This window comes from Schistocerca gregaria, chromosome 1, assembly GCF_023897955.1.
Source record: "Schistocerca gregaria isolate iqSchGreg1 chromosome 1, iqSchGreg1.2, whole genome shotgun sequence".
NCBI lineage: Eukaryota > Metazoa > Arthropoda > Insecta > Orthoptera > Acrididae > Schistocerca > Schistocerca gregaria.
In genome coordinates, this window is record NC_064920.1 from 783,068,193 (window position 1) to 783,081,998 (window position 13,806).

At 39.6% G+C, this 13,806-nt stretch overlaps 1 protein-coding gene across 1 annotated transcript in view; it reads left to right on the forward strand.

Moving 5' to 3' along the window:
• Window positions 1-9,325: 9,325 nt before the first annotated feature.
• The window catches only part of LOC126269129 (GTP-binding protein Rheb homolog), a 48,245-nt gene continuing 43,764 nt past the window's right edge, over window positions 9,326-13,806 (forward strand). Inside the window, exons 1-2 of the mRNA XM_049973968.1 lie at window positions 9,326-9,616; window positions 9,693-9,764. Of these exons, the coding sequence (XP_049829925.1) occupies window positions 9,568-9,616; window positions 9,693-9,764 (121 nt within the window). The 5' untranslated portion in view covers window positions 9,326-9,567. The remainder of the gene's footprint in view (window positions 9,617-9,692; window positions 9,765-13,806) is intronic.

Sequence of the window (13,806 nt, forward strand, 5' to 3'; positions counted from 1 at the left end):
TGTCTGAAATACTCCTCTGTGATAGAGACAAGGGGGATACTGAGTCAATAATTAAATCACTGAAGACTAAGGACTCTCGTGGTTGTAATGGAGAGCCTAGCAGAATATTAAAGCATGGTGCTGTACATGTTAGCCATGTATTTAGCCACATCTGCAATTTTTGCCTTTGGAATGGTCAGTTTCATGAGCGATTAAAGTAGTCAGTCATAAAGCCACTTTATAAAAATGGAGAAAGGGACAATGTACATAATTTTAGACCTATTTCTATATCATCAGTGTTTACTAAAGTTATTGAAAAGGCTGTGTATGTAAGGATATTTGATCATTTTATATCACACAATTTGCTATCAAATTTACAATTCGGTTTTAGAAGTCGTTCAACAACTGAAAATGCTATATTCTCTTTTCTCTTTGAGGTACTGGATGGGTTAGACAAAAGGTTTCGAATGCTTGGCATATTTTTTAATTTAACTAAGGGATTTGATTGTGTTCATCACAAAACATTGCTCCAGAAGTTGGGCCATTACGGAATATGGGGAGTAGCTTACAATTGATTCACCTCTTACTTTAGCAACAGGCAGCAAAAGATCATTATTCACAATGTTGATAATTTCTGTGATGTGGGGTCTGAGTGTGGTATGGTCAAGTGGGGGATGCCCCAGGGATCAGTATTTTTATAAATGATATGCCCTCTAGTATTATGGGTAACTTTAAAATATTTCTGTTTGCTGATGACACTAGCTTGATAGTAAAGGATGTTGTGTACAACATTGGCTCAGTCTCAAATAGTGCAGTACATGACATAAGTTTATGGCTTGTAGAAAATGAACTAGCACTAACTCACAGAGAGACTCAGTTTTTACAGTTTGTAACACACAATTCAACAAAATCTGGCGTTTTTTATTTCACAGAATGGGCATATGATTAGTGAAACTGAACAGTTCAAATTTCTAGGTGTTCAGATAGATAATAAGCTGTCTTGGAAAGCCCATGTTCAGGATCTTGTTCAGAGATTTAATACTGCTATTTTTACTATTCGAATAGTATCTGAAGTGAGTGATCATTCAACATTTTCATTCGCTTATGTGGTGTGGTATTATATTTTTCGGTAACTCTTCCCATTGTAAAAGGACATTTTTGGCTCAGAAACAGGCGATTCAGGAAATAATTTGTGTAAGGTCACAAACCTCTTGTCGACCCATGTTCATGAGTCCAGGTATTTTAACATTGGTCTCTAAATGTATGTATTCCTCACTGCCATTTTTTGTTAAAAATATTATCTTATTAATCAGTTAATACTCGGCAGAAATCAAACCTGCATGTGTATCAGATTTCCTTAACTCTTGTGCAGAAAGGTGTGCAGTATACTACGGCATCCATTTTCAATAAGCTACCACTCGAATTCAAAATCTTAACAGTAATCCACGCATTTTAAAATCGAAACTGAAGAGTTTCCTCATGGGTCACTCCTTCTATTCTGTCGTGGAGTTCCTTGAAAAATTAAGCTGATTCTTGCTGTATTGTTGATTAAACTTACTTTTTCAGGTTCATAAACATTTATTTTTATCTGTTACTGCTTTTATGTTGTAATTTCATGTACTGACACGTTCCATGACCTTGGAGGTTTACTTCTCAATTGGATCTTGACATGTAAATAAAAAAAATGGAAATTCTGGAGCAATTGCAACTAAACGTGGTATATTTATGTCTTACTAACTGAAAAAAATGCTGACTTTTTTCAGGTTCATAAACATTTATTTTTATCTGTTATTGCTTTTGTGTTGTAATTTCATGTACTGACACGTTCCATGACCTTGGATATTTGCTCCTCAATTGGTCCTACGGAATTTGATATGTAAATAAAAAAAGTGGAAATTCTAGAGGAATTGCAACTAAATGTGGTATATTTATGTCTTACTAACTGAAAAAATGCAGTTGGGATGAGGGACCCTTATCACCCTTGGGGCCAAGATGATTAGCTATAGTGCACAAAGTCTTCAAAGATGGTTCTGTGTGTGCAGAGTGTGAGAGGGACATGTGGAAAGTGTGAGGCGCCAGAGAGGTGTCAAACATTTTCAAGCCTTAAAAAGTGTTGTTTCAGACAAGCAAAGCAAAGCTCCATGTTCTGGCCTAGATGAACGAGTCGATACCGACATACTGCCTGTGGAGCCATTCTGATGTGGCGCAGATGGGTATGGGGTCAGCACACTGCTCTTCCAGCTGTTGTCGACTTTCTTTGACCTTGGAGTTACTACTTCTCACTCAAGAAGCTCCTCCGCTGACATCCCAAGGATGAGTGTACCCCATTTCAGTCCTCTGGCCAAGGAAAAATCCTTGGCAGTGACAAGAATTGAACCAAGGTCTTCCACTTAGCAGCCAGACACGCTGATCATTGAGTTATGGAATCTGGCAGAGAGAATTTTTCATCATACAGAGCTGTTCACAGAAAGAGATCAAAAGGAAATCTAAATCTAAATGGCTGCTAGATGTTAGGAGAGGGGGATGCATAAAACAGTTCAAAACTGTGTTGCCTTCCAACATGATGCACTCAGTATGTATGTAGTCATTCAGTCACTCTATTCAAGACACTGTTCACCGCTGTGCTTAAGTGCATCTGTGTGCTATGGCGTAATGCAGGTACCACCAACGAGCAGAAACTGCAGATGGACCAAAACCTAACGCTTGAACTGGCACTGTGTGTCACAACAGTTTCTCTTCTGTAATCGCAGACTAAATAGCTGGCATTGCACACCTGTGGGAACGCTTTTTATGAGCCCACATGACACTTGCATACCAAGAAAGCAACTCTAACAACACAGACATCCAGATGCTTGCGAGCATTTACTGGACAATCTCAACTGTAAACGACTGGGACATTTAAAACAGCATATATTGCACACATGATCACCTAGAAGACATCCACATGAGTAGTAGAAGAAAGAAGATAAGAAAATGAAAGGAAAAAGACATCGCAAGATTTATAAGGCCCAGAATTCTTTTTGATTTATAACAGTACAGGAGTAGCGCAGCTATAGAAGTTTCGGTACAGGCTGCATTGTAGCCAGATTTCCAGTTATGTGATTGATGATGTCAACATGCACTGTTCTTGGATTTCTCCTCTTATACCTCTGACATCACAGATCAATTGTTCTGTGTATAAAATCGAGAGAAATTCAAAAAAATGATGGGAAACTCATGCAGCCTAGGATGGTGAACCTAGTCCAAATGTCCTAAGTATAAAAACAAGGTATCAGGCGTGAGCACAACCTCTATGACACCAGAATATACAATGACAAACTTGGTGGATGCTAGCACAGACTGTGCTGTTCTCAGGGTTTCCTGAGTTTTTGACATCATAATCAAAGGCTATTGATCTGAACACAGCCTGTATGGTGCCTAATCACTTGTGCTAACTGTAGAATTCAATATGGCGGACCTTATCTTAGCCTCCTTAATTGTCAGTTTTCTTAGACTTCCCCAACCCTATGACAAAAATCAAGATGGCAGACTCCATGGAACTGGCACAGAAAATGATTGTTGCTAGCACAATTTGCACTGCAGGCAATCCAAGATGACAGGCTTTAGCATAGCTCTCTGACATCACAGGCCATATTTCTTAAGTACAAAATCGATGAGCTCAGTTTAAAGTGATGACAGCCTAGATGACCTAAGTTACACAGTCTGCCCCCACCCCTCTGATGTTACAGTTCATGGACATAGCTTGCATGCTTAAACAGTTTTCCCTCACCCTACATGCCACTGGTGAGATTCCACTTGCAAGTAGCAGTTGTTTTCACTTGATTCGAGTACATGATCCATTAAGTGAGAGGTGTAGTGTATGAATGTTCTGAAACAATATAAAGATTGACACAAGGCAAACTGTGTTTTGGTTTAAATTATTATATATCATTAGCTTTTCACATTGATCTCTGAGATTTCTGCAGTGAAGAAATTAATATTCTGCACCCCAAAGTCGTCGAAACCTATAAGGTAAGTACACACTCCTTGCATGTCATTCAACTTAACAGATACTAGAAATATACAAGTATGTTAAATGAACATTTTTAGTTAGAACCTGGTAAAAAGAGTGTGTTAGAAAGTGTGGAGAAACTGGGATTATTGGAATGTGTTGGGCCATGTTGTTAATATTAGTATGTTACAGGTACCAAAGAGGAAGTATTTTACATCAGAAAACGAGAACTGAATGTCACAGTGTGGTCAAAGGATGAGTGGACAATAAAAATTAAAACAGCTTGGATCTCAGATGAAAGATAACACCGAAAGAAATTATAAAAGGACGTTTTTGGACTGGATTGGACTGGACTGTGGGCGCCGACAGCTGCCAGATAAGTAGTCCATTTTCTTTCATTTTATTATCAGTGACAATGATTTTATGATTTTGTAAATTGCTTGACACTGATACGCCAGTAGCAAGCTCAAGTGTTATCATGAGTAGTCCACAAGCAGAATCAGGTGGAAACAAGCTTGTTTGTCGAAATAAACTCCAAAATCGCAAACTCACAGTTGCAGTTAGGATAACAAGTGAATACCAGAACTGGAAACTTACAATCCGAATTAGGACAGAAAGTGAATACCAAAATAAAAAGTTTACAATCCCAATAAGGAAAGAAAATAGGATCACAGCTGAAAACAAGATTAGGTGGCATAAAATAGGACCTGAAAGAAGACTTGGGAAAAATAGTAAATGGACTTAAAAGTTAAGGGCCAGCAAAGAGCGGCGGCTGTGGTGTTACAGCGCAAGAACAAGTGAACACCCAAACTTTCGACACCATCCAGATTTGTTGGTTATTTTTCTTTGAATGCTGTTAAACATAATGTAGATGTGGCAGTCTGAAATAAATCGTACTAAGTAAACTGTGCTGTGCAAAATTGCTCCTCTAGATCCAGTGAAAGCTGGCATCAGGGTCGTGAGCACATCTTTACTTGTGCATGTTTTAAGGAGCTACTGCATATGCGCAACTGGCGTGGCATAATTGCCTTACAGGGCAAATACATACAGATTTTATAAACAATGTGCATGGTTTGTGGTGTGCACTGCTAGCCCTTATCATTTGACTACATATTTATGTCAATGCAAACAAATGATATCACACTGCAGCAGACTTTTATCCATGTTCACTTGGAATAAATCTCACTAGGTAGTAGCACTCTCCACAGATATGCCAGTTCAAACACAATATTCACTCCTGGAAATGGAAAAAAGAACACATTGACACCGGTGTGTCAGACCCACCATACTTGCTCCGGACACTGCGAGAGGGCTGTACAAGCAATGATCACACGCACGGCACAGTGGACACACCAGGAACCGCGGTGTTGACCGTCGAATGGCGCTTGCTGCGCAGCATTTGTGCACCGCCTCCGTCAGTGTCAGCCAGTTTGCCGTGGCATACGGAGCTCCATCGCAGTCTTTAACACTGGTAGCATGCCGCCACAGCGTGGACGTGAACCGTATGTGCAGTTGACGGACTTTGAGCGAGGGCGTATAGTGGGCATGCGGGAGGCCGGGTGGACGTACCGCCGAATTGCTCAACACGTGGGGCGTGAGGTCTCCACAGTACATCGATGTTGTCGCCAGTGGTCGGCGGAAGGTGCACGTGCCCGTCGACCTGGGACCGGACCGCAGCGACGCACGGATGCACGCCAAGACCGTAGGATCCTACGCAGTGCCGTAGGGGACCGCACCGCCACTTTCCAGCAAATTAGGAACACTGTTGCTCCTGGGGTATCGGCGAGGACCATTCGCAACCGTCTCCATGAAGCTGGGCTACGGTCCCGCACACCGTTAGGCCGTCTTCCGCTCACGCCCCAACATCGTGCAGCCCGCCTCCAGTGGTGTCGCGACAGGCGTGAATGGAAGGACGAATGGAGACGTGTCGTCTTCAGCGATGAGAGTCGCTTCTGCCTTGGTGCTAATGATGGTCGTATGCGTGTTTGGCGCCGTGCAGGTGAGCGCCACAATCAGGACTGCATACGACCGAGGCACACAGGGCCAACACCCGGCATCATGGTGTGGGGAGCGATCTCCTACACTGGCCGTACACCTCTGGTGATCGTCGAGGGGACACTGAATAGTGCACGGTACATCCAAACCGTCATCGAACCCATCGTTCTACCATTCCTAGAGCGGCAAGGGAACTTGCTGTTCCAACAGGACAATGCATGTCCGCATGTATCCTGTGCCACCCAACATGCTCTAGAAGGTGTAAGTCAACTACCCTGGCCAGCAAGATCTCCGGATGTGTCCCCCATTGAGCATGTTTGGGACTGGATGAAGTATCGTCTCACGCGGTCTGCACGTCCAGCACGAACGCTGGTCCAACTGAGGCGCCAGGTGGAAATGGCATGGCAAGCCGTTCCACAGGACTACATCCAGCATCTCTACGATCGTCTCCATGGGAGAATAGCAGCCTGCATTGCTGCGAAAGGTGGATATACACTGTACTAGTGCCGACATTGTGCTTGCTCTGTTGCCTGTGTCTATGTGCCTGTGGGTCTGTCAGTGTGATCATGTGATGTATCTGACCCCAGGAATGTGTCAATAAAGTTTCCCCTTCCTGGGACAATGAATTCACGGTGTTCTTATTTCAATTTCCAGGAGTGTAGTAAAATTACATCAGTCGTCAGTGTATTCTGAATGCGATATAATACATTAAGTTTTGTATTTTATCATATAGTCATCCGTTTGAGACACTGAGAACATAAAGCACATCATCGTCGATTGTGAGACGGTAGCATTTATTCACGCTTCTGATAGCTGTTGTGGGTCAGATTTGTCTGTACTATAGGCCCACATATCTGAACATTCATGAAAGGCTCTCCCATTGGTTTCTCTGATATTCACTTAAATATGGGGGGGGGGCAGATGGCGTGCTTTTGATCCTTATGGCTCTCAGAGTCTTACTTGTATTCTGGTCAAGTGACGTTATTGGTAGACTTGAATTTAATAATTTCCGCAAATGGCAGCTTGTGTTTGGAGTTGGTTGTTTACTGTGCAGGAATCGGCTTCCTGTGAAGCGTCAAAATGAACTCTGTTGAATCTGTAGTATCTGCTAACAAAAAATCAAATTACCATGAAAAATTAGCCACAAAGAAAGTAGGGCCTCCCAGACGATATCCATTGCCTGAGAAAGTGACAAAATCAAATAAATGTGACTATAAGCAAACATTTAACAAAGAAGTGTGTAATAAGTGTAAGTCATTTTGTGGGTGCAACATAAGAATGCCTGATTTTCAACCCAGTAGTTAATTCGTTAAGTAATATATGAATTAGGGACCTTGTACATTTGTCTGCGAAAATAAAAAAGGTCAAAAAACTCCCACTTATTCAAAAATACGAAATGGAGAGTATCAAAAGCTTAAATATTATTTCATCCTTGCCATAAACTGTACTTCCTTATGTACAAAACAACAAAATTCCACAAAAAGCAATTCTTCCTTTTTTGAGACAAGTTATGAATATTACTACTATGACAACAACTACTACTACTCTTATTATTATTATTGACAGCAGCTGAAGTTGTATAAATATGTTGATAAGCATAACTGCTCTATAGCGTGTGCTATTGATTTTGCACTCTGTTATTTATCTGAGTTTAAAACTTTGTGAACACCCAGAATATATACCTATGAGTCGCCAGTATCAGCAAACATTATGCAGATCGTAGAAACAAGGCAGGAATTCCACATGTCCAAAACCATGGTTGACTCTGGGCCAAAGCAGCTTGGTATTCATGTTGAAATTGCACAAAATCTTAAAGGGAATGTAGAATCTGAAGCGAAATTACCACTTTCAAATATGAAGAGGACTTATTAACCATAGACTCGTTTGTTGTAAACGAAATTTCTAACTCATTCCCCTGCTTACAACAAAGGACAGCTATCTTTCATAGAGACTTCTTATTGAGATGTGCATGGAGTACACTATAGAAAATTATAATCTACATTAAATAAGTACTGCCAATTTATTCTCCTTTGTCTTGTCTTTTTATTTCTGGTTTTACATCATTTATGGAAAAATTTGGGACAATTAATTAAATATTTGTAATTGTTATTAACAGAATAGGTGATCAACAGTTTTCCCTTATCAATGTTAATTACTTCAGCAGAAATCTGACTGTAAAGACATAACTGCACTTGAAAATCTGTAATGTTTTTGTAACATGTGACAAATCCTACACCTGAACAATACATTCGCAACATGCATCCTTGATACCCTGATGTAACAATCCAAAAATAAAACAGCATTCTATGTCAGGCTCAGTGTCATGCATGTTGTCCTATCAGAGTCACTAGATGCATTTACTTTTCCTTGGGAGCTTTAATTCCAATAGTGGCACATAAATCCGATATTTTGATTGCAATTGGTGTATGTAATATCTTGAGTCATAAAGAAACATTTTGTTACACATATTCATAGCACACTAGATATGCCTCTCACAGTACGATAATGTTTTGAAGCTCTTTCAAAACGGCATGTAAAAATTCTGTGGAAGTTGAGAAATCAATCAAGAATTGCAATATTGATTAAAATTGCTTATAAAAGTCACAGCTACATTAAATTGATTTATGAAATGAAAATCTAACCTTATTTTGGTGTTATTCATGCATGGAACCTTAGGGATGTTCGCCTATATTCCGTTAATACACTGTTATTAGATAATCCATCCAGATGAATATTAAGAGAATGTAACTAGTTATAAAATAATCCGCCAAGCTTTTAGTGCATAGGTGAATGCCTCTATACTTCTACATTGATTAATATGTTGAAGATAGGTAATTTTTTAGTATTGCATATGTTCATTTGCAATTATTTTGTGGGCCAGTATAGATAGGCAAATATCCTTCGCTCACACCACAAGTAGCCCATTATTGTTGAAGGTGTATCATTGACAATTGGTCTATAACAGCCGCTTCTTTGTATTAATTTATCCCGTGAAGCGGGAGAGACCCCACAGGAGAGGAAAATAAGGTTGATTTTGCTTTACAACATGCCCCACAGTTAATACTAGTACTTAGCACGAAATCTTTTGAACCAATCTTCCAAAAAAAAAAATTCACTTCGTCTTTTTCTGTGTGTTCATAAGTATGTATGAGTAAATACCTTTCTAAATGTACTAACGAACTAGTTTGTTGATTATATACGCGTTCCGCCTTTTTCAACTTATGTTTTATCCAATTAACATTAATATTATAGATTCTGAAAGCGTAGCAAACAAATGAAAATATAGACACAAAGAGCTATCTGAACTCTTTGTTTCGTAGCTTGTATGCTCCTTCTTCACTCGTTGATTTTTGTTACACTCGATGATACACTCTGATGGAGTGGCCTCGAACAAAGAAGTCTAACCTCCTTGGTCTCGAATGACGCAAGTGATGTAAAGGTGATCTGTGGTGTTTGAATGATTGCTGGTACTGATGCTAGTGTCGTATTGTGTGACAGGAAGTTAAGTGCAGGTTAAACGTTTATTACTTGGCTATATGTGTGTAAGTTTCTGTACCACACAAGTGAATGACTGTGTTTTTAACTGATATTGTGAAATAACAATGCCACCCAAGCAGAGAAAGATAGCGATTATGGGGTACAGGTCTGTTGGTGAGTAATGTTGTTGCATTGTAATATTTGTATTTACGTGTAGTGAAGTGGAGTGACATCTGTCTTTTTTCCACAGGGAAATCTTCCCTAAGCATACAATTCGTGGAAGGGCAGTTTGTCGATTCATACGACCCTACAATTGAAAATAGTAAGTATTATTCATTATCAGCTTTTTTTACTTTTAATTCATCACTCATCCGGTAAAAGGAAGGCTGTTCGTAGCATCTTCGGAACTGACACCGATAGTTGTCTGCTATGCTGCCGTTCACACATTAGATTGCGACGCCTAGCTGAGCTAGCTATTGCCAGCCAGTGCAAAATGAGTTCACTATGTGGCTGTTTTTGCCCACAACACATCTGTTTTTCTGTTGCTCATTTGGGCAAGTTCTTCAGAAACAACTAGAGAATGAAGGCAATTTTATGCCTAAGACGCATCATATCAGTCTTCCATTTATTTAATTTTTTCCTACTGAATTGGCATTACATGTTACAGCTAAAATTGTTGCTGTAGGATTTTCCATAATAAAATTTGTCTTATCCTGAGTGTTTTTAAGTACAGTGAACTATATATTATCTTGGGAAAGACAGCTTAATATTTGTAAACTTTCAGATGGCAGTAAATGTCAGGTGGCTTCTATTATTTTGCTGTTGCTATATTTCATATTAACTCAAGACAGACTGACCTTTTCTTAATTTGCAAGTATTGCAGGGTATTTCTTGTTGTGGATTTGTAATTCAATATTTTCATATGAGCTTGTCACAATATTGTCGCGTATCCACAAAGTAGATGCAGTGCTACAGACATTTTTAAACAGAACTGTTGATGAAACATGTTTTGTTGTAGTGTTATGATTGTGCTGGATGAAGATGACAGTGAGACATGTTGACACATACACTGTGATAAGAGATTTTCAAGGCTGTAAATTTTGACTAGAAGTCCAATGAAAATCTGAACCTTTTCTGGCTCCTTTCACATGCACCAGTGTGTTATGGTTCATCTGCTTGTAAGCACCCATGATGCACTTGTTTACGTAACCAGAGCTTTAATTTTATGTAGCACATGCATACCATAAGGAGGAATACTCTGCAAAGGTACCTCGAGTAAGTTTATATTCATTCTCAAGATGTAGGCTAGTTATGATAGTTTTTGTAGTGTTTAATGTATGATGGATGTGCTGGTTCTGGTGTTTCATAGAAACTACTATAGTAACCATCACATAAATAGTGACTCTTCCTCGGACTTCGGGAGGTAGATTTTAGCTGAACAAGGAAAGCTGCCTTGGAGATAGATTTGAGTAATGTGCAAGCTCAAAAATTCTCGCAAAGTAGTGTTAGTGTATCAGTTGATTAATTCAGATGCTGTTGATTGACATTAGTACTACAACTGGCCATTTGAGATTATGCTTGGAGAGATTGATTTTGAAATGCCCTTACTTCTGGTGAGGCATGGCTTTATTTAATTGGAGTACATGGACTTGTAAAACAGTGGTGTTTTCAAAATTGTTGTCAGTAACATGAAGAGTATCCATACTATGAAGTGTGCTATGCATTACTGTAACACTAATTACCAGACCAATCTTTTTTCATAATTTTTGACAGCTAAGTGAACAAAATGCGGTAACTTCTGCCCCCTCCCCCTGAGAAAAGGCTTAAAATTATTTCATGAAGGACAGTGCAAGACTGCATGTATTGTGTAGACACCGTTATTCTGAGGGTATGTCCTATCGTCAAAAACATCTCTTTTTCAGAACTCCAATATTGACATCATCATCATTTAAGACAGATTATGCCTTTCAGCATTCAGTCTGGAGCAAAGCCCCCTTATAAAATTCCTCCATGTTCCCCTATTCAGTGCTAACATTGGTGCCTCTCCTGATGTTAAACCTATTACTTCAAAATCATTCCTAACCGAATCCAGGTACCTTCTCCTTGGTCTGCCCCAACTCCTCCTACCCTCTACTGCTGAACCCATTAGTCTCTTGGGTAACCTTGCTTCTCCCATGCGTGTAACATGACCCCACCATCTAAGCCTGTTCGCCCTGACTGCTACATCTATAGAGTTCATTCCCAGTTTTTCTTTGATTTCCTCATTGTGGACACCCTCCTGCCATTGTTCCCATCTACTAGTACCTGCAATCATCCTAACTACTTTCATATCCGTTACCTCAACCTTGTTGATAAGGTAACCTGAATCCACCCAGCTTTCGCTCCCATACAGCAAAGTTGGTCGAAAGATTGAACGGTGCACAGATAACTTAGTCTTGGTACTGACTTCCTTCTTGCAGAAGAGAGTAGATCGTAGCTGAGCGCTCACTGCATTGGCTTTGCTACACCTTGCTTCCAGTTCTTTCACTATGTTGCCATCCTGTGAGAATATGCATCCTAAGTACTTGAAACTGTCCACCTGTTCTAACTTTGTTCCTCCTATTTGGCACTCAATCCATTTATATCTCTTTCCCACTGACATTACTTTCATTTTGGAGATGCTAATCTTCATACCATAGTCCTTACATTTCTGATCTGGCTCTGAAATACTACTTTGCAAACTTTCAATTGAATCTGCCATCACAACTAAGTCATCCGCATATGCAAGACTGCTTATTTTGTGTTCACATATCTTAATCTCACCCAGCCAGTCTATGGTTTTCAACATATGATTCATAAATAATATGGACAATAGTGGAGACAGGTTGCAGCCTTGTCTTACCCCTGAAACTACTCTGAACAATGAACTCAATTTACCGTCAACTGGAAACTGCTGCCTGACTATCCATGTAAAGACCTTTAATTGCTTGCAAAAGTTTACCTCCTATTCCATAATCTCGTAGAACAGACAATAACTTCCTCCTAGGAACCCGGTCATATGCCTTTTCTACATCTATAAAGCATAGATACAATTCCCTGTTCCACTCATAACACTTCTCCATTATTTGCCGTAAGCTAAAGTTCTGGTACTGACAACCTCTAAGATGCCTAAACCCACACTGATTTTCATCCAATTGGTCCTCAACTAATACTCGCACTTTCCTTTCAACAATACCTGAAAAGATTTTACCCACTACGCTGATTAAAGAAATACCTCTGTAGTTGTTACAATCTTTTCTGTTTCCACGTTTAAAGACTGGTGTGATTACTGCTTTTGTCCAGTCTGATGGAACCTGTCCCGACTCCCAGACCATTTCAATTATCCTGTGTAGCCATTTAAGACCTGCCATTCCACTGTATTTGATGAGTTCTGACTTAATTTCATCCACCCCAGCTGCTTTATTGCACTGCAGTCTATTGACCATTTTCTCCACTTCCTCAAATGTGATCCTATTTCCATCATGATTCCTATCCCATTCTACCTAGAAATCTGAAACATTACTGATTGTATTTTCACCTACATTGAGCAACTCTTCAAAATATTCCCTCCATCAGCCCAAGGCATCCACAGGATTCACCAGTAGTTTTCCTGACCTGTCCAAAATACTTGTCATTTCCTTCTTACCTCCCTTTTGAAGACTGCTAATTACACTCCAGAATGGTTTTCCAGCAGCTTGACCCATAGTCTCCAACTTGTTTCCAAAGTCTTCCCAAGATTTCTTCTTGGGTGCTGCAATTATCTGTTTGGCTTTGTTTCTTTCTTCAACATAACTTTCTCTGTCTACCTGAGTTATAGTAGGTAGCCATTTTTGATATGCCTTCTTTTTGCTTTTACAGGCTTCCTTGACTGTGTCATTCCACCATGCTGTTTGCTTCATCCTACTTTTACACACTACTGTTCCAAGACATTCTTTAGCCACTTCTGGTATTGTGTCCCTGTACCTTGCCCATTCCTTTTCCAGTATTGGTTCACACACAATCCCAGAAACAGTACTTTTGTTGTACCCTGTATTTAAACTTATATGAAAAGCTCTCTATAAATGACGAATGGATAATATAAATACTGGAGACTCCTAATTCCAAGCGTACATTACATTCATTTCCAAAAATTTTCCTTGAGATGATGCTATGGCATAGTGAAGGTCTTTGTCTTTTTTACAGTGATAGAACTTGATATTTGAAATGATACAGAATCATTACCCACTGTATTGAAATTAAGATACATTTTAAATTGTACTGTCAGATTAGAAGAATCTAGAAGCTACTATGTAATGCAAAATTGACCACAAGACGTCACGGGGGGCAGACCTGCCAGCATAAAATGA